General features: G+C 22.6%; 5 protein-coding genes across 5 annotated transcripts; 1 reads left to right on the forward strand and 4 right to left on the reverse strand.

The window, feature by feature from the left end:
* Positions 1–659: 659 nt before the first annotated feature.
* Positions 660–2,313, reverse strand: PY17X_0915000 (PQ-loop repeat-containing protein; the record flags this gene model as incomplete). Its single annotated transcript, XM_022955957.1, has 7 exons — positions 660–716; positions 807–854; positions 1,009–1,157; positions 1,291–1,458; positions 1,698–1,779; positions 1,976–2,101; positions 2,251–2,313. 7 exons carry the CDS (start codon positions 2,311–2,313, stop codon positions 660–662), a joined length of 693 nt encoding a protein of 230 aa, XP_022812164.1.
* A 633-nt stretch (positions 2,314–2,946) lies between these two features.
* On the reverse strand, positions 2,947–4,851 carry PY17X_0915100 (conserved Plasmodium protein, unknown function; the record flags this gene model as incomplete). Its single annotated transcript, XM_719548.1, has 1 exon — positions 2,947–4,851. The coding sequence occupies one exon, from the start codon at positions 4,849–4,851 to the stop codon at positions 2,947–2,949; it is 1,905 nt and encodes a 634-aa protein (XP_724641.1).
* Positions 4,852–5,941: 1,090 nt separating this feature from the next.
* PY17X_0915200 (coatomer subunit delta) lies at positions 5,942–7,426 on the reverse strand (the record flags this gene model as incomplete). The annotated part of the gene is made up of 1 exon (XM_719547.2): positions 5,942–7,426. One exon carries the CDS (start codon positions 7,424–7,426, stop codon positions 5,942–5,944), a length of 1,485 nt encoding a protein of 494 aa, XP_724640.2.
* Positions 7,427–8,834: 1,408 nt separating this feature from the next.
* On the forward strand, positions 8,835–13,335 carry PY17X_0915300 (DNA-directed RNA polymerase subunit beta; the record flags this gene model as incomplete). Its single annotated transcript, XM_720301.1, has 2 exons — positions 8,835–10,386; positions 10,475–13,335. The coding sequence occupies 2 exons, from the start codon at positions 8,835–8,837 to the stop codon at positions 13,333–13,335; spliced, it is 4,413 nt and encodes a 1,470-aa protein (XP_725394.1).
* A 1,147-nt stretch (positions 13,336–14,482) lies between these two features.
* PY17X_0915400 (alpha/beta hydrolase, putative) lies at positions 14,483–19,234 on the reverse strand (the record flags this gene model as incomplete). The annotated part of the gene is made up of 2 exons (XM_022955958.1): positions 14,483–14,679; positions 14,800–19,234. The coding sequence occupies 2 exons, from the start codon at positions 19,232–19,234 to the stop codon at positions 14,483–14,485; spliced, it is 4,632 nt and encodes a 1,543-aa protein (XP_022812165.1).
* Positions 19,235–19,623: the final 389 nt, after the last annotated feature.

The following is a 19,623-nucleotide window of genomic DNA, read 5'->3' on the forward strand; positions in this document are numbered from 1 at the left end:
TTTAGGAACGTTATTCTTCGTATGCATTTACATGCGCATATATATAATAAGTTCCAACATTAATATCACTTTATTTCATAATGTTTTAATAACTTCGTCGTGATATAAATAAATATTTTATAGTAAATTCTTTATAAAGAAATTAATAAGAGAACACAAATGAGTGTACTCTATATATTTACGTGTTTCAGATAAAATGCTTATACACAAAAATAATTATGCAAACATTTTAAGTTATGCATATGTTCAAAGTATATGCAAATAAAAAGAAAAAAATATTATAAACAAATAATTTAAACAAATAATTTAAAAAAATGATCTAAAAAAATGATCTAAAAAAATGATCTAAAAAAATGATCTAAAAAAATGATTTAAAAAATTGATTTAAAAAAATGATTTAAAAAAATAATTTAAACAAATAATTTAAACAAATAATTTAAACAAATAATTTAAACAAATAATTTTCTTTTTGTTTTTTCACACATAAATCACGTTTTGGGGGTGGTACAAGTTTGTAACTATACTTCCATAACGATAACTTAGGAATTAAAATTTATAATCATAAACTATAAGTTGTAGTTTTTGCTTAAAAAAAACATGAACTCATTCCTAGTCATATGTATATATACTTATGCAAATAATATCGATCGTATTTTATTCTACTCGACCTTGGTTTTAGCTAAAACTTTATTTGTGTTTTTCCAGTAATAGAAAATCTAAAGATGAATGCACAAAATAAATATCATTTCCTTTTATGTTAATATTTTTTATTGTATAATACTTTTGTTTTATTTTATTGCTCTTACTTGGAATAAAATAGTGAAATTTAAGACCGCCGAAAAAGCACAATTTATCTTGAAAAAAAAAAATAATTACTATTATTATACAACATGTGAGTTAATTATTAATATCATTTTATGTATGTAAACATCGTCCATATATCGGTATTCATATACGCATGTCTATTCTCTTTTTGATCCTTTTCATTTCCTTTCTTTTGTAACTTACCATATATATTTTATTTTTTATATTATAAAATATGACAAACATTCTGGATAAATTACCAAGAAAAAGGAATAAGTAAGTCATTGGAGATAAACTTCCGGTGTGCTTATTTTTCTTATTTAAACGTATTTGAGGGAATTTGGAAAAAATACCTAAAGTTATAAAAGCAACATACATAATTATTTAACTATAAGAATATTCGCACACACAAAATGTATATAGTAAACACTTATGTGATGGCATACACAATTATGTATATATAAATGTTTATTTATTTTTTATAACCTATTGGAATAGATATTATTCCAATGAAAGGAAGGAATGCTTTAGGCAAGCCATAGATTAGAAACAAAATATAAAATATATATAAACAAATTTTGAAAATTTTAATGAATTTTGAGTATGGGTTGCTATATTTCCACATAAAATATAATATCAAAAGATTTTGCGCAACTGTTAAAAGACGTGAAAAATACGACGAATTATTTATGCACATTCGAAAAACAAAATAAATTATAATTCAATTGTTTTAATGCTGCTAACGTTGATACGCAATGTTTAGCAATATAGTACATATACACATTTCATACTTTTTCAACACATATTTTTATGTGCATCATTACATTCACATATGCATTTTTCTAGCTTATATATATGTATTTGTGAATATTTTTATAGTATTATTTTTTTACGAATTAAAAGGGTGTCTAAATATAGTTTCAGATTTATGTTATCTCTTATCGAAAGGACTATTAGTGAACTAGCTACAAAAATCTAGAACATAAATAATAAATAGATAAATAATAATAATGCATATACTTCATATTTTATTATAAATACAAATGTAACATCGGTGTAATTTAACATATATATTATTTATCTTTGGTTACACGTCATTATTCATTTATATCCACAATGTATTCACTACAACATATATAAATATGTGTACATAAATGCATTAAATCATTACATCTAAATATATGGATACAAATGAGATACCAGAAGCGTTCTTACTAACAAATATTTTTATTATTTGTGGAATTTTTATGAAAAAAGCACCAATAATAATTGAGTGCACGAGTATGCTATTTAATACCTTGATATATATAAAAAGGAAATGTACGAATGTCTATAGTAAATATATAACTAAATAAATGCACATGAAATAATATTCAATATAAATAAATATATATATGGATATAAAAACTAGCACAATGTCATAGTACAAATTTGTTGTTATTTTACTGATAATATATTTTCTTTATGGTAAAAGTTTTCTGACCAAACATTGAAATATGGCGGTTTCATTTTAAAAATATGCTTATGATTATTAAAATATGGGTTGTTAAAAAAGGGGTAAGAATATTTATATATCAGCTTAAAACTAAATTAATCAAGTATCTATACATATAATAATAACACGTTATACACTCACATATGTGTAAACATATTTATCATAATTTTTATTGGATTATTTGCGTGTTTTTATAAAATATTACTATTTATTTTTTTAACACATAATTTGTGGCTAATGCCATAGTGGTATAAAACCATTTAGCATTTGCATTAATAATTCATCGATAAAAATAGACTTACATATATTCATAATTTTAGTAGGAGAATGAAGTATGTATTATATAATATTTTACTATTAAACCAGCATTATTATTGCTAGTTTTTCTACATATATATATATTAAAATTATAAATCTTACATATACGCTGTATTATATGCTATTGCATATCGTAAAGAGAATAAATTATTATGAGATAATTTTTTATTTCTTATAATTTTTTAGCATGTTCATTTTTTAATTTATATTATTTCTCATAAAGAAACGGAGTAAATGTTTATATGTGCATAATACCAAAAAATAGTATAACAAAATAAAAGGTCGTGAGAAAAAATTCAAACTGAAATTCACAATATGGAGAAAAAAAATTACTTTTTTTTTTTCACATTTTTATTTTTAATTTTTTTATCCGAAGTTTTAATGTATACAAATATGTAAAATAAATCAAATGTGTTATACTTAATTATAGAAGATTTATCAGACGAAATTAAAAACATTTTAATTTTGTAAACGCTCTGAATATTCTCTTTGCTTGTACACAAATTAATGGTCTTCTCCGACTTACATTTAAAGTTTAAGACAACTAGCTGATAATAACCAGTTAAATTTAATGTGCACTTATTAAAATAATTTGTTTTTTCATCATTAATATTTAGTTCGTTAAATATATTTTTATACTTAAAAATTTTTTTATCAGTAACAATTTCAACATTATATTCAATGTTTTTATCATTTATTAATTCGAAAATGTGTTTAACTAAATTTAAGTCAATTATATTTACAAAGGTTTGACTTAATATATCTTCATTATCAATTGGTTTGCTTATACCCTCTTTCTCTTCAGTATCCACGCCTTTCAAATATGCTTTTGTATTGTTGGGAAGTGGGAGATCATTATTTTTTGTTTTGTTTTCAAAAATATAAAGAGAATTATATTTGTTTATATTTAGATCATCATGGGATAAGCCATTAAGTATATCCTTTTGAATAGCTTCAATTTTTTGAACAAATTTATTTTTATATAATTCTAAAAACTTTTTTTTGTATAATATTTGTCTTTTTAAGTGTGTTGAATAAGTACCATTATAAAAATACCCTTGAAAAATTAAATTATCATGAGAAATATATTTCAATATATCAAATATATTTTCTTTTTTATTTTCATCAAAAATTTTCTTTATTTTATATAACTTGTTTTTTCGTCTTATTTTTAGCTTGAAATTTTTAAATATATCTTCTTCAATTTTTTCAATGAAATAAGCTTCTTTATTTTTTTGGACAATTTTCATATTTTGTTCATCTATAGAAGAAATATTTTGTTCATCTATAGTAGAAATATTTTGTTCATTTGGGGATCCTAAATTAGTATTCCTTTTTTTTTTTATTATATTTTCTATCCTTTCATACACGTTATATAATAAATTATGGCTAGCAGTATTGTTGTTATTTTCTGGTATATGATTACAATGAACTTCCCCACTTTGAAGTTTTGTTTTTTCCTTATTATTTAAATTATTAATATAACTATTTTGACTATTACAACTTTCTAGTGATAAAAAGCTAAAGTAATTATTAGAAAAAAATATATTATTTTTTTTTCCAGGACAACAAATAAAATCGTCGTCTGATATCGATGGAACATAAAACATGTATCCATATCCATTCATTGAATTGTTTACAAAATATCCAATATATAAAAATGGATAAAAATAATATAAAGAAAATCCATTGAACATATTATTATCAAATTCACCAATATATATATTAACCTCTTTTAATGGAACATATAAAAAGTTTTTTAATTTTTCGACCCCATTTTGTTTGATGTTATTGTCATTATATTTATTAATTACATCATCATACAAATTCATGTAAACAAATAAATTATGTATGTTTTTATATTTTACCCATATACCATTTCTATATTCATTTTTTATGAATAAACCAGTATATATTTCATTATGTTTTATATATTTTCCATTTCCTTGTAAAATTATTAACTGTTCTTTTATTTCACAGCATTTTTCACTCTCCTCTTTAGTTTTATAATTATCGTAACCATTTTTTTTTTCGTCAATTTTTTTTTCTATTATTATATTTTCTTTTTTTTCATTTCCTTTTGAAGTATTTGTTTCCCCACTAATTTTAGATGGGGTGCCCTTATTCTCTTCTAAAATATCTTTGTCTCTATTTCCCTCATCACACACAATATATTCTCCAACATATAAAGCATAGTCTCGATAAAAAAGACCTGTCTTCACAGTTTCAGACATTAATTATATTTTCGTATGTTTTAAAAGGTTTTCCTTGGTTATAAATATTTTTTTCTGTATTTCTTGCTCGATTTTTGATCTTATGTGCATATCCACATACATATATACAGTCTTATGGACTTATCTTAGAATATGAAATTTATGAATACGCACTTTCACCCATATATTTCCTATCATATAAGAATTTTTTTTTTAATAAAATTAGAGAATTTAATTATTTTGAAAAAAGGTAATAAAGAAGAATAATACTATAAATTAATGAATATAAATAAGGTAAAAATAGGGAGAAAAAATTGATTTTTATTAAACAATTTTATAATAATCTAAAAATATTTAATCCACACACCAAAATATATAGCATATTTATGCACACGTACAAAATTTCCCTTAATGATTATAGCAATAAAATATATGCTAGCTTTATTTTTCTTAATTCCCAATTAATGATAAGACAATATAACTATTGGAAAAATAAGTAATAATAGGAAAATGTACAAAAAAAGGAAATATATTTTTAGTTATTATCACCACTTCTACATGAATAGGCATATTTCTATTTCACATCCTTTAAAAAATTATACGACATTTGTATTAATAATTAAATCTTTTGTTTATCGATTTAGCGGCTTATATGCAAAGCTTAGTTTTTACACTTAATATTTTTGTAATTTATGAAAACATATTACAAAAAATAAAATGGGAAAGATAAAATATGAGGGGGTTCAAAATCGTGTAATAAAAAGTTTCATACAAAAAAATAAAAATAAAATAAGTATATAGATAAATATAAATGAATAACATGAATGTGCGCTAAATCCATATTGTCATAAACGATTAATAATATTTATAAAATATCTCGGAAAATTGGAATGGATTTTGTCCCAAATTTCAGAGTTAAAAAAAACTCTTAACAAACATAAAACGTAAAGAGTTTCTTCGATCAAGTATTACCATGTTTGTTTCTTTTCCATAATTTTTAGAAAAATTATAAAAGAATAATGACATTATTTTATATCGTTACGTAAAAAGGGTAGAAAAAAATACAAAGAATAAGAAAATTTTCTTGCTTATTGATAAAAATAAATATCCCTTACTTATTTACAGTAAACAAATAGGTTATGCTTTTCTTTATTTCATACTCTATATTCTCATTTGTGTCTTCGTCTATAACACTAAGAACATTAAGATTGTGTGCAAGAACATCTGATTTAGCTTCAACAGAAAATGGGAATATATGTTCAGGTTTTGAGTTAACAGATATTTCTATTTGACAATTCTTATTATTTTCTAAAGTATCAACATGCCAATTTAATAAAATTCCATCATGCTGTATAATTCCTTGATCCTTACTAATAACTTGTGGTTTACTTGAAGATGGACACATTAAATTAACATTTAAATCGTATATATTTTGATTTGGATTTTTCATTTTATTTTCGATTTCCAAATTTAATATTGTACTTTCATTATCTTCACATGGCCAACAACTAATATTAAGAGGTAAATACATATCGTTAAGATGGTTTATTTTCCATTTTAGCAATGGGTATACTGTAGATGTTCTAAAATTTTTATTTTTATCTTTTAATTCTAATATATTAGAATTATATTTATTTTTGTCTAATATTGGATGTATTTTTGCCTTATCTGCATACTCATTATTTATTTGTATAATAATTTTTGAGTATTTATTATTGTTGATTTGTAAATTAAATACTCCTTGAATATCCAAGTCACATAATGTTCCTTCAGAACTTAGTGTACATATAATATTTTCATTTATATATATATTAACAGGTTTATCAAAAATAGAATTAACATTAATGTTTGATTTATGTTCTATTCCACTATTATCTACGACATCTAATATTCTAACGTTTTCCTTTTTATTTGTTAATTGCATACCTTTATAGGAATTAAATGTTTCATCAACAATAGTTGGTTGATCTTCAGATCTATATAAAAAGTTTTCTATTAAATTTGAATTATATTCTACATTATTAATAATATTATTTGATATAAAACTATTATTACTAATACTATTGCTTTTATTTTTTTTCTGTCTATCTTTTTCTAATTTTGATGCAATAAATTTTCTCCTTTCTTTTTCTTCTTTTTCTTTATTTTCTCTTATTAAAGTTTGTAACTTTTCTTCATGTGATTCCATCTCAATATATGCTTTTATCTGATTCGTATTTACTATTTCTCTTACGCCATTTTTAATTAATTCATCAATATAAAATATTATAGTAAAACATTTTTTTAAAATTGTGGATTCATTTATATTCCCTTGGCATATATCTTGGATAATTTGGCTTAATACTTTTATTATTTCTAAATCTTCAATAATATTAGAGTTTATATTGGTTATTAAAAAAATATATATATTATCTAATGGTTGATATACATAACGCACCTTTTCGGTTTCTATATATGTATGATCACTCCTTTCTCTTTCTATCAAGTTGTGAAAAGGAATTGCTAGAGAGTCTAAATCACATTTACTAATATTCTGAAACTGGCGTGAAACTAAAATTTTGTTTTTCGTACTTATTACAGCACTTATCACTGTCATTTTGCCCTTTAAAAAGTGTTTAATCTGTATATTATTTAGTTTTTTTTTTTTTTCGAATACATAAAGAATGTCCTGTGTATATCAGGGATGTATAAATATATGTAATTTCAATGGGCAAACTTTGGGCGTTTTTTATTTGTGTTGTTAATTGATGTGTTCGTTAAGCAATCACAAAAGATATATTCATATTCATATATATAAATTAATCGAACTTTGAGAGCATGGTAATATATACACAAACATGCTTCAAAAAAAGGGAAAATATATAACGCATAATAAATGCATATGTATATATTAATGCTCCTCGAGGGGTAACCATGTAAATAGTATTGGCAAAACAAAACTAAAGATTTATATTATCCAAAATGATGGGCAAAAATATAAAAATTATAATAAATAATAATAAATAGGATAAATATAAATATTTTTTTTATATGTTTCCAAAATAAAGGTAAATTTCGGTATACAAGGGAAAAAATGTATTAACCCCAACTTCACAAAAAAAATAAAAATAAAATGTATAAATTCAAATATACTAAAAAATTTATATCAATCCAATGAAACGGTAATATTTACGAATTTTTTTGTGTGCTTAAGATTTTTTCATAGAAGGGGAAAAAATAGGAAACAAAGTTCAGGGTTTATATAATATTTTTATTTATACTTAAGTGCTTTATTCGTTCTTCATACATATTAATTATTCCACTAAAAATATCATACTATATAAGTCAAAAAATATAATAACATTACAGTCAAAAATAATAGCATGTATTTAAAAAAAAAAAAAAAAAAAAAAAGTCGTTTTATATAAATAGAGCATTATGCTATCTATATATGTATTATATTTTTTTCTTCAACAACTTTTTCGTTAATCAAAAGTAGATATATTAGAATAGTTGAATAATTAAAATATATAATTTTTTGATTTGTGTCATTACCACGCTGGTAATATATAATTAAATATATATATTTTTTTCTTTTTGAACATTTTTGTATATATATATATATAAATGGGGTCATTGTGTCATTTTTAATGATACTAGTAAACAGAGTTTTATAAAAACTGAAATTTGTTCATACTCAAATTGTATGAGCAGGTATATAAACAAATTATAAGTTTAATGCCATGAATATTTAAAATATCATTTAAAATATAGGCAGTACGCCTATACATATCTTCTTACATAGCACATGCATACGGCCGTACGGGCGTACATGTATATATATACATAAATAACAACGGAAATCGATATATTTATACTATTATATCGTTTACACGCCTATGTTTCATATTATTTCAATAAGCAAGTGAGCAAATAATTAAAAAGGAATGCATTATATATATATATTTATTTATAAAATAGTATAGTTAAATATTCATCATAAATTTCTCTTAAAAGAAACCAAAATGGCGGTGATATCATCGAATAATCATAAAACAAATGAAGCAAGTGAAAAAGAAATGAACCGTTATAAAATGGATAATAAAAAAAGCTTAATTACCAAAAATCAAAATAATGAAGATAATAATAAAAACACAAGAAGGATAAATTTAGATATTACTGATGAAGAAATAAAATTACATGTAAAAATTATAGAATCCTTATATCCAAATAAAAAATTAAAAATTGACAAAGTAATTAATGGGACTTATAATATATTCACAAAATTTTTAGTTCAATCTCATATTGATGATTTTAATTCATTTATAAATGTGTATATAAAAAATATGCCTGAAACATTACCAGTTATTGAATTTTCTCCTAATCTAAATAAATACTCTTGTTTAAATTATGAGAAAAAACCAAAAGAACGTATAAAATTTTATATAAGTGATATAATAATAAAAACCCCAGTTATAAAAAATGATAATGGAAATACAAGACCTAATTACCCATATTTATGCAAATTAGCTTGTAGCACTTACGAAGGTGAAGTTTTAGTTGTAATAAATAAACAATATAAAAATGAAATTGTTCGAACTACTGTAAGTACAGGTTTTATTCCTATTATGGTTTTATCAGATTTATGTAATTTAAAAAATTTAAATAAAAAAGAATTAGTTCAAAAGGGGGAAGATGAAAGCATATTAGGAGGATTTTTTATTGTTTCTGGTCATTTAAAAATAATAAGATATGTAATATGCCCAAAATATAATGCAATATTGCTAAACGAAGAAAATAAAGTTCATATAAATTGTTTACTAAGTGACAATAGTGTTTTTATTAATTCTTTATCTTATTTAAATAATTATGAATATGAATATTTATCACGATTCCAGGGGTCTTTTATTCGTATAGCATTCAATGTGTTAATTTTATGTCTGAGCCCAATAAAAAAAAAAAGTTATATATATAACAAAATTAAATTGGGTATAAAAAATGAAAATGCAATCAAATATATAGAAAATTATATAAATTCTATTTTTTTAAAAAATGATATTAATGAAAAAGAAGTATTCGATAAATATAATTTAAAATATTTAGGAAAGTATGCAAATACTTCAAGAACTATATTTAGATATTATGACGGAAATAATTATAAAAAAGGAAAAAATGTTGTCAAATATTGTGTATTACCACATTTGCAAAGTAATTCAGAAAAATTCGAAACGATTTGTTTAATGTTTAAACAATTAGTTCTAAGTAAATTTAAATTAATTAATACAGTAAATAAAGATTCTTTAGAATATCATTCTGTAACAACTTGTAGTGGTTTATTATCAAATATTCTTAAAGAAAGAATTTTAAGTTGCTTTTATAGAATGCAAATGCTGTATAGTAGATCTCTTCATAGATTTTTGGAAAAAAAATATGAAGGATTCAAGCTCAATGTTAAACAAATATATCTACGTTACAAGGAAATGATATTGCATGAATTGAGTGAAGACCACTTCAATCAGATTTTGCTTAACAATACGGATAAATTGGAAAACAATGAAGAATTAACCTCGGAAAATGGTAATTATCTCATCATACATATGCATTAATTAGTATATTTTTTCAACTTTTGTGTACACATATATATGTTCCCATTCTTTCTCTTTAGACAATATGATCAGCAAGAGGGATTCGACGAAAAATCTCAGACTTATGTTTATGAACGAAAAGGAAAAATTATTTACAAATGTCGATGGGTACTTGAGAGAAATCTTTAGTGATTCTCGGCTATTTATTGAAAATACTAGAACATTTGGAGTTGCATCTTTTGCTATATCATATCTTTTTAAAACGGGGAATATATCATCTGATTATATACATTACCAACAAAAAAGTGGGTGGGTTATTTTAGCAGACGAAATTAATAACCTTAGATTGCTAACTAATTTTAGAGCTATACATAGAGGTAGTTTTTTTCAAGACGTTAAGGTTTTATCACCAAGAAAATTGTTAGGAGAATCTTGGGGTTTTATATGCCCTGTCCATACGCCTGACGGTTCGCCATGTGGTTTATTAAATCACCTGTCTCAATATTGTTGTATTCATAATGTTGCTAGTAACGAACCACATAAATTTAATATAAAAATGTATTTAAAAAAAATTGGAATAAATGTTAATTTAGATGAAACAAGTGGTATACATACTGTTTATGAGAATCAAACTATTCCAATCATTGTTGATTCGGTTCCAATTACATATATTAGTGAAAATGACTTTAAAAGAACCGTTTATAAACTGAAATATGCAAAAAATCATAATTTATATAATTTAAAGTCACATTTTGAAATTATTGCACACTTAAATGAGCAATCATTGATGGATAGTATAACAATTCACACATGTACAGGTAGAATTATAAGGCCTATATTAAATCTAAAAATGAAATGTATTGAATTTATTTCACCTGGATATCAACCATATGTTTCTATAGCTGTAAATTATGATGATATACTAAAAAATAATTTGGCTCGAAAAATTTTAAAAAAAAAAGAAAATATGGTAAATTTAAATAGTATAAACAATACAAAAAATACGAAAAAAATGACCCTCAAAGAACAATATCATTTTTATACTAATAAAAAACATAACATAGAAAAAGAGGCAGAAAATTATAATGAAAGTGAAATTGTAAGAAAAAAAAATAAAAACAAAATATTAAATATGCTGGAAAATAAAAAACAATATCAATTTAATGAGGATGAATATATTAGTAGCTCTGATTATGAAACAAGTAGTGAATCTGATAAATATTCAGATGATAATATGTCATCAACAACTTATATCGATAGTGATGAAAACTTGAATATAGATATATATGAACAGATTCCTCAAAAATTTGAATATATGGAATTAAAACAAACATCCTTTTTATCATTTTTAGCTTCTTTAACACCATTTTCTGATCACAACCAAAGTCCTCGTAATATATATCAATGTCAAATGCTTAAACAAACAATGGGGATACAAAGTTTAAATATGTTTTATACTTTTACTAATAAAATTTATAGAATTATAACACCACAATTTCCACTTGTTGTTACAAGAGATTATGAATTTTATGGAGTTGATAATTTTCCTAGTGGTACAAATGCGGTTGTTGCTATATTAGCATATACAGGATATGATATGGAAGATGCACTTATAATTAATAAAGCTAGTTCAGATAGAGGAATGTTTAGAACACATATATATAAAACGGAAGTAATTGATTTATATAAAAAAACAAATTCTCCTGATTTTGCTCTAGGTAATAATGTTAGATATACTATTAATAGTTTACCAACGAAAAATAATCCTCGTGAATATAAAGGAAGATTTTTAAATAAAGATGGTTTACCATGTATAAACCAAAAAATACTAGAAAATAATCCATTATATTCATATATAAATAAAAAAAATGAATTAACTACTTATGAAGTTTTTAAAACTCATGGTGATTATTATGTTGATTGTGTAAGTAATTCACAAAGTAATAATCAAGTTGCAATAATAAGATTAAGAACAACTAGGCCACCTTTAGTAGGAGATAAATTTGCTTCAAGACATGGACAAAAAGGTGTTGTCTCAAGATTATTCCCTCATGAAGATATGCCTTTTTCAGAAAGTGGAATCGTTCCAGATGTTATTTTTAATCCTCATGGTATACCATCACGTATGACGATTGGTATGCTTATCGAAAGTATTTGTGGTAAAGCTGCTTCTATATATGGCAAAAGAATTGATGCTACTCCTTTTAGAAAATATACTAAACAGAAAAGTTTCAATAACCCATGGATTGATGGTTGTGGAGCAAAGGGATTTCTGAACAAGCAAGATGAAAATGCTGATGAAAAAAAAACTACTATAAAAAGTTCCACCGAAAATAGTGACACAACTGAAATTAGTTACGATGAAAAAATTGATTTTTTTGCAAAATTGCTACTAAATAAAGGATATGATTATTATGGAACAGAATTATTATATAGTGGTATATATGGAGTCCCATTACAAGCACATATATTTTTCGGAGTAATTTATTATCAAAGATTAAGACATATGGCTTATGATAAAGCCCAAGTTAGACGGACAGGACCTGTATGTCATTTAACACACCAACCTTTAAAAGGTAAAAAAAAACATGGTGGTATAAGATTAGGAGAAATGGAAAGAGATGGTTTAATATCGCATGGTTGTAGTTTTATAATTAATGAAAGATTTTTAATGAATTCAGATGGACATGAATGTTTTGTTTGTCCTAAATGTGGATTGATATTATCTCCAATTTTGCAATATAACTGTAGTGGCAAATTAATGAAAGGACGGTCAATTGGAGGAAATAGTAAAATGGCAGTTTGTAAATCGTGTAATGTTTCATGCAAAATTGTATATGTTCCTTATGTTTTGCGATATTTGTTGAATGAGTTGGTCTGCTTAAATATAACAATACGATTAAATATACAATCTATAGAATCCATGTTTGGCATGAAATAATTCAAGAATCATCATGAAAACCCATAAAATGAAAAACAGAAAAAGGAAAGCAAAAGAAAAGCAAAAGAAAAGCAACAATGTTACTTCATTCCTTTCCTAAAAGTAGGAAGTAATATATTCATTACAATATTTTTATTTATATATTAATATATTTATCATTTTTAATTTTTTTTTTTATTCCTCTTTAAATTTGTTAATTTTTTAAATAAACCATTTATAATATTATATATAATTCTTATATGTATTTTTACACATTTTCTATATTACATTTTAAATAAAACTTATTGTTTTATACCCAAAGCAATAAGCAAATAAAATTATTTGTTTTTTAAGTAAAAAAACTTAAACAGTTTTTTTCCCTTTTAAAAAATTATTCCATTTATATATATAAACATATTTGCATATATAAAATGCTAATAACACCATTCAATTGCTGGACCTTATCATAGTAAAGACAACAATAATATTATTAGACATAAGTGATTAAATAAATTGATGAAATATAACAAATGAAATTCCTATGTATAATAATGTTAACAATTAAAAAATGGACGAATTTACCTTATAAATCCGTTGCAATAATTCATAAAAAACAAATGTGTCTATTATATTCTCTATTTTCTTTTTTTTCACGATTTGCTTTTATAATTTTTTGTTTTTTTTCATTCAAATGAAATTAAAAAATTGTTATAGTTTTTACAAAACATTTAGTGTTAATACAAAAACATATGAATGTGATCTATTACATGTGTGAGTATAATGAACGAATATATAAATAAACAAGTAAAAAAAGATACAATATTAGAATAACAGGCACAATTATTTATTCACATAATATTATAAATAATAAAAAATGGATATAATAAACAAAATTGTGTATTATATGTGCCAATTTTTATAGTATATAGTGTAAATAATTTAATGCTCTTTTATAAAAAATATTCAAAAAACATAAAGTTAAAAATAAAAAATATAAAAAATTAAAAAAATAAAAAAATAACAAAATAACAAAATGAGCAGATGTCCCTCTTATCATGATTTATACAAATTTGGCAATGTTAAGAAGGCATACAATTATTATAACATTGCTACTGCTTCCGTTTTCGTGCATTTTATTATATATATATGTATACATATACAAATGTTTCTATTTTGGATTAACTACCTTTTGATGTTGTCCTTCTTTTAACATTCCCTTCAAAACGTTATTTAAATAATAATATTTTACATCCGCTTCGCTATTTATTTTGCTAATTTCCAAATGATCACAACTTTTGATAATCAAAAATATTTTTGAATAGTATAGGTAGGAAAATACTGAAGGAACTATCATTGTGTGAAGACCTATAAATGTATTAAATGGAAATAGTAAAATAAATAGAATATACAAAATAAATAGAATAAACAAAATATTGGTAAAATGCAATAAAAGAAAAAAGCAATGATATATACGCATCTCCTTACCAAAAAACGGGAGTGGTGTTTTCTCAGATTCAGAAAAAGAGTAAACTTTTATATCTTTGTTTTTAATTCTTTGATTGAAATTTTGTTGTAAATTAGTTAGTGTTGAATTGTAAGCATTTAATTGAATAACATATGGACATAGGAAGTTTTTTAATAAAAAGGCTGTTGAAGATAATGGAGACCCAAAATGTGGTGAAGAATAAAAAAAAACATTTTTTGTTTTATTTAAAATATTATCATCTTTTAATAATACATACTGAGTTAATAATCCACCCATGGAATGAGCTACAAATACAATGTCGTTATTTTTCCCAATATTTAATTTTTTTAATTTAATTAAAAAATAATTTGATAACTCATCTAAGGACATTCTATCAGTATAAAAATATTTTTCTTGTTCCTTAAAGCCTTTTTCTTTCGTATTTTCATTTTTTTTAAAAAAAATATTTAGTGGATTTAAATGAGAATATATGCTGTTCTCATTTACGTTCGTTTCGGTTACTTCATTTTCACTATTTTCCACATTTTCATTTTTCTTTTCCTCAGATAATAAATCACTTCCATTTTTATTTGCTACATTTTTGCTCCATTTATCTTTTTTAAAACCAGTTTGAGTATAATATGTCCCAATTGGATATAACGGAGAAAAATAATTAAATATGAACACATTCAATTTTTTTCTATTTAAATGGAGTACATAAAAAGGCCATGCTAAATAAGACACAGAGCCATTGTATAGTTCTAACTCACTTTTCAATTTATTATTATTTAAAAATAATTGTTTAAATTTTTTTTTGTCTATACATGTATTTTTTACAAACATAGGAATAATATTTTGGTTATGCTTATAATTTAGCATTAATGCTTTAATAATATCATCATTATTTATCAATTTAAAATTATTTTTTATTTTTATATGTTTTCTTATTTCTTTTTTTATGTCATCAAATAAAATTACATTTTTTTTTTCTTTTAAACTGTTTGGATTATTTAAAACTTCCATAAGTTTATCATCCCCATTATTGGTTTCTTTTCCTGAATTTATATCTATTATATCAGTTGATATATTATTATTTATGTTATGTATATTAGAATTATAATTCTCATTTTTTGTTTTCTCTTCTGTAACATTGTAAGGATAATTATTTAATAGTTCATCATCCTGATATTCATTCCTTTTATTTTTCTTTCCTTTTTTCTTCTTCCAATTTTTAAAATTGTTTTTCTTGTAATAAAAATTATAATCTGCAAATCCCTTGTACAAATTCGAACATCTCCATGTACGAAGAGCATGACCTCGTAATCCGTGTACAAATATAACGTTTATGCTTTTTTTTTTTTTTCCTTTTTTGTTAATTACATTTTCTTTCTCTTTATCTAATTCTATTTCACTTTTCTCCAACTCTATGATATTATGTATATCTTCTAGGTTTTGTTCCTTCCATTGATAATTATATTTTCTTTTTTCATTGTCTTTACGAAAATGCTTATTTTTTTTTATAAGACTTTTTTTAGCATATATATATATAGGAATAAATCTATCGTTTATGTCGTAAAAATTATAATTAAATTTACCAATCATATACATGTTTTCATCCAACAGTTTTTTTTTTTTTTTCCTTCTTGTTATTTGAAAAGAAGAATGAGTTAATGAATTTTTATTATTTATTTCTTCCCATATATTTTGATCTTTTAAAAAGTTGTCAACTTTTTCTAAAAATAACTCAAAATGTGTACGATATATTTGTTTGCTGTTATTTTTTAATTGATCATTTTCTTTAGTACATTTTCTATCATACCCAATTTTATGCTCATTAAATTTGTCTATATCTTTGTATAAACTGCTAAATAAAAGAGGCTCATTAATTTTTTTCTCGATAATACTTTCTTTTGGAATTTCTTTTTCTTCTCTTTTTATCATACTTAAAAAATATTTATAATGTGATTTGATATTTGTAAAAGCTCTTATACTATCATAGTATAATGTACATGGTATTTGACCTTTTTTTAAATTATATTGTGAAATTAAGTTTATTGTATCATTGAAAAAAAAAAATTCTGAACTAAGACTATATAGAAAATTAAATGAGATTGCCATTATATTTAGTAATACATTTTTATACATAAAATATAAAAGAGAAAAAGAATTAAAATTTAATTTATTTTCTGATAAGCAATTAGCGAAAATTTTAATTATATACGTTAATTCTTTATGTATATCATTATTTTTATTATTTTTTTTATTTTTAGCATCTTGTATATTTATTCTAGATTCTACATTATTATTATCATCATTATTATTGATCCCACTTCCTAATAATGGTAAACCTAATGTTGGAGCATTAAAAGAAGTTGTGTTATTTGTACCATTATTTAATGATGCTTTATTTTTCTTTTCCGTTTGATCACTTTCAATTAATGATTTATCTTTTTCATTCCCTAAATTCTTACTATTATTATCATTTTCCTCTGAATTTTTATTAGATAAATATGGGGGCCTATTATTTTGATTATAATGAAAAAATTTATTTTTAAAATTATTATTTGAATATAAATTAATAAGAAATAATAAATCTAAGTTTAGTGAATTTAAATTGTTTATACACATGTTTCTAAAAATTATATGAAGACCAGTATTTACATATAACGATGACTTTTTTGTTATTCTTAACAAATCATCAATTCTTTTCAAAATCATTTCTCTGTTTAATAAATTGTCTTTATTTTTTGCATTATAATCACGATTAATTACACTAAATAATATTTTATCGTCATTTTTTTCATTCTTTCCCTTTTTGTTATCATTATTATTGCTATCTTTATCATCCTTATTATTGCTATTATTTTCGGTGTTGTCTAACTCTTTTGGATTACTAATATATTCCAGTTTATATTTTTTCTCTATATGCTTAATAATTTTCCTTAAGCAATTATTAATCATATTATTATCTTCTTTTTTATTTTGTATAGCTTCATTTAGTGTGAAATAATCTAAAGATTGGTATAGAAGCTCTGTTAATAGTATTTTATTTTTATTTCTTTTTCCCTTGTTATTTAAATTTTTTAGTAATAAAGTATTCGTGGATTTATTATCATCATTATATCTACTCTTATCGTCATCCTTTGTATTACTAAACATATCATTCGATTTGTTTCCATTCTTTCCAACTTGTTCAGTAGTAATACTACTATTATTTTTTTCCCTTTCATTATTATTCCATCGTTTGTTACTTATATTATCATTCAGCTTAAGCAACAAATTGAAATATACAGGAAAATTTGTATTCACTGATTTTGCAATTATATCAGATCGATTTTTTATTATACAATAATAATAATTAATTTGTAGAACATGGAAATTGTCAAATTTGGTTACAAAATTTATATTTGATACATCATTAAATTTGAAGAAAATATTAAATTTATTTTTTAAACTATTAAAATTTATTATATAATTATATTTTAAAAAATCTTCATATTTTTGTGTGTTAATATAATCATTTTTTGTTTTTAAATTTGAAATATCATAACTATTACATTCATAAGACCCATATCTATTTATATTATAAAAGCTATTTTTTGTATCCTCATATTTTTTATATACGGTTTCTAATTCATTTATAGTTTTGAATTCGCATTTAAATATTCTTTTATTTGGAAATAAAACCACAGTTTTGGTATTGTTAAAAACATATAAATAATAATAAAACAAAAATGTGTAAAAATAAAAGCTGTAATTATCCTTTAAATCTTTATAATTGACATGTTTTTTTTTATTGAAAATATAATTTAATTTCATTAAAAATATTAGCATAAATGTATCGTCTAATATTTCATTTTCTAATTTATTCAATGATAAATGTTTTAATAAATAACAACTTAGTTTTAAAATTTTATGATTTCTCTCATTTGAAAATAGAATGTTGCTGTTGTTATTTTCATTGCTTTCTTTACTACTATCGTTATTTAAATTGCCATTATTATTTCCTAAAAATTCCTGACTTAAAATTAATAGTAATGTACACACCTCTCTTCTTTTTAAATAATTTAGACATTCTTCATCTTTAACAAATTCGCATAAAAATTTTAATGAAAAATCACTTAAAAATTTTGTATCTTTATATGTTTTAACAATTTCATTAAATAAATGAATAGCTCTTTTTTTTTTTTTTTTTTTTTTAATCATATATAAAAATGGACGTTCCTCTTTTTTATAATAACATGGTAATTTATTTTTCTCTTTTATCTTTCTCTTATTATTATTAAACTTATCTTCAATCCTTAATAATAATTTGCAGTTATCTATATTTTTTTTTCTATATTTTTTCGAATTTTTAAAACTATTTCCTTTTTTTTCTTTCTTCTCCTCAGTCACAATTTTTGGTAATACATTAGTGCAAGCAAAACTTATCTTCTTTAGGAACCTTTCGTACATTTTTTTTTATTTCTATTCATTTTTCTACTTATAAAATAACTTACTCCATTTTACTATGTGATTGTATGTATGAATCTTTTTTATTTTTACAAATAACGCTAATTGTGTAGAATTAATCAAGGTATAATATGTAAAATTAAAAAAATTATAATAGACATAATATTTAAATAATAAAATACGAAAAATATAATAGTCAATGTGCATTAAAATAAAGCTAACACTGTTAAGGAAAATTGCAATCGTATATTTCCATATGTTCTCAAAAATATGTCTAAATATAAAGTTAATTATATATATTTATCTTATACATGTGGGGGTATACATTATATTTCAATACAAAATTAATAACTTAAAAAAAAATCAAAGAAAACGGTTAAAGCATTGAAACG

The sequence above is a fragment of the Plasmodium yoelii genome (assembly GCF_900002385.2).
Source record: "Plasmodium yoelii strain 17X genome assembly, chromosome: 9".
Taxonomy (NCBI): Eukaryota; Apicomplexa; class Aconoidasida; order Haemosporida; family Plasmodiidae; genus Plasmodium; species Plasmodium yoelii.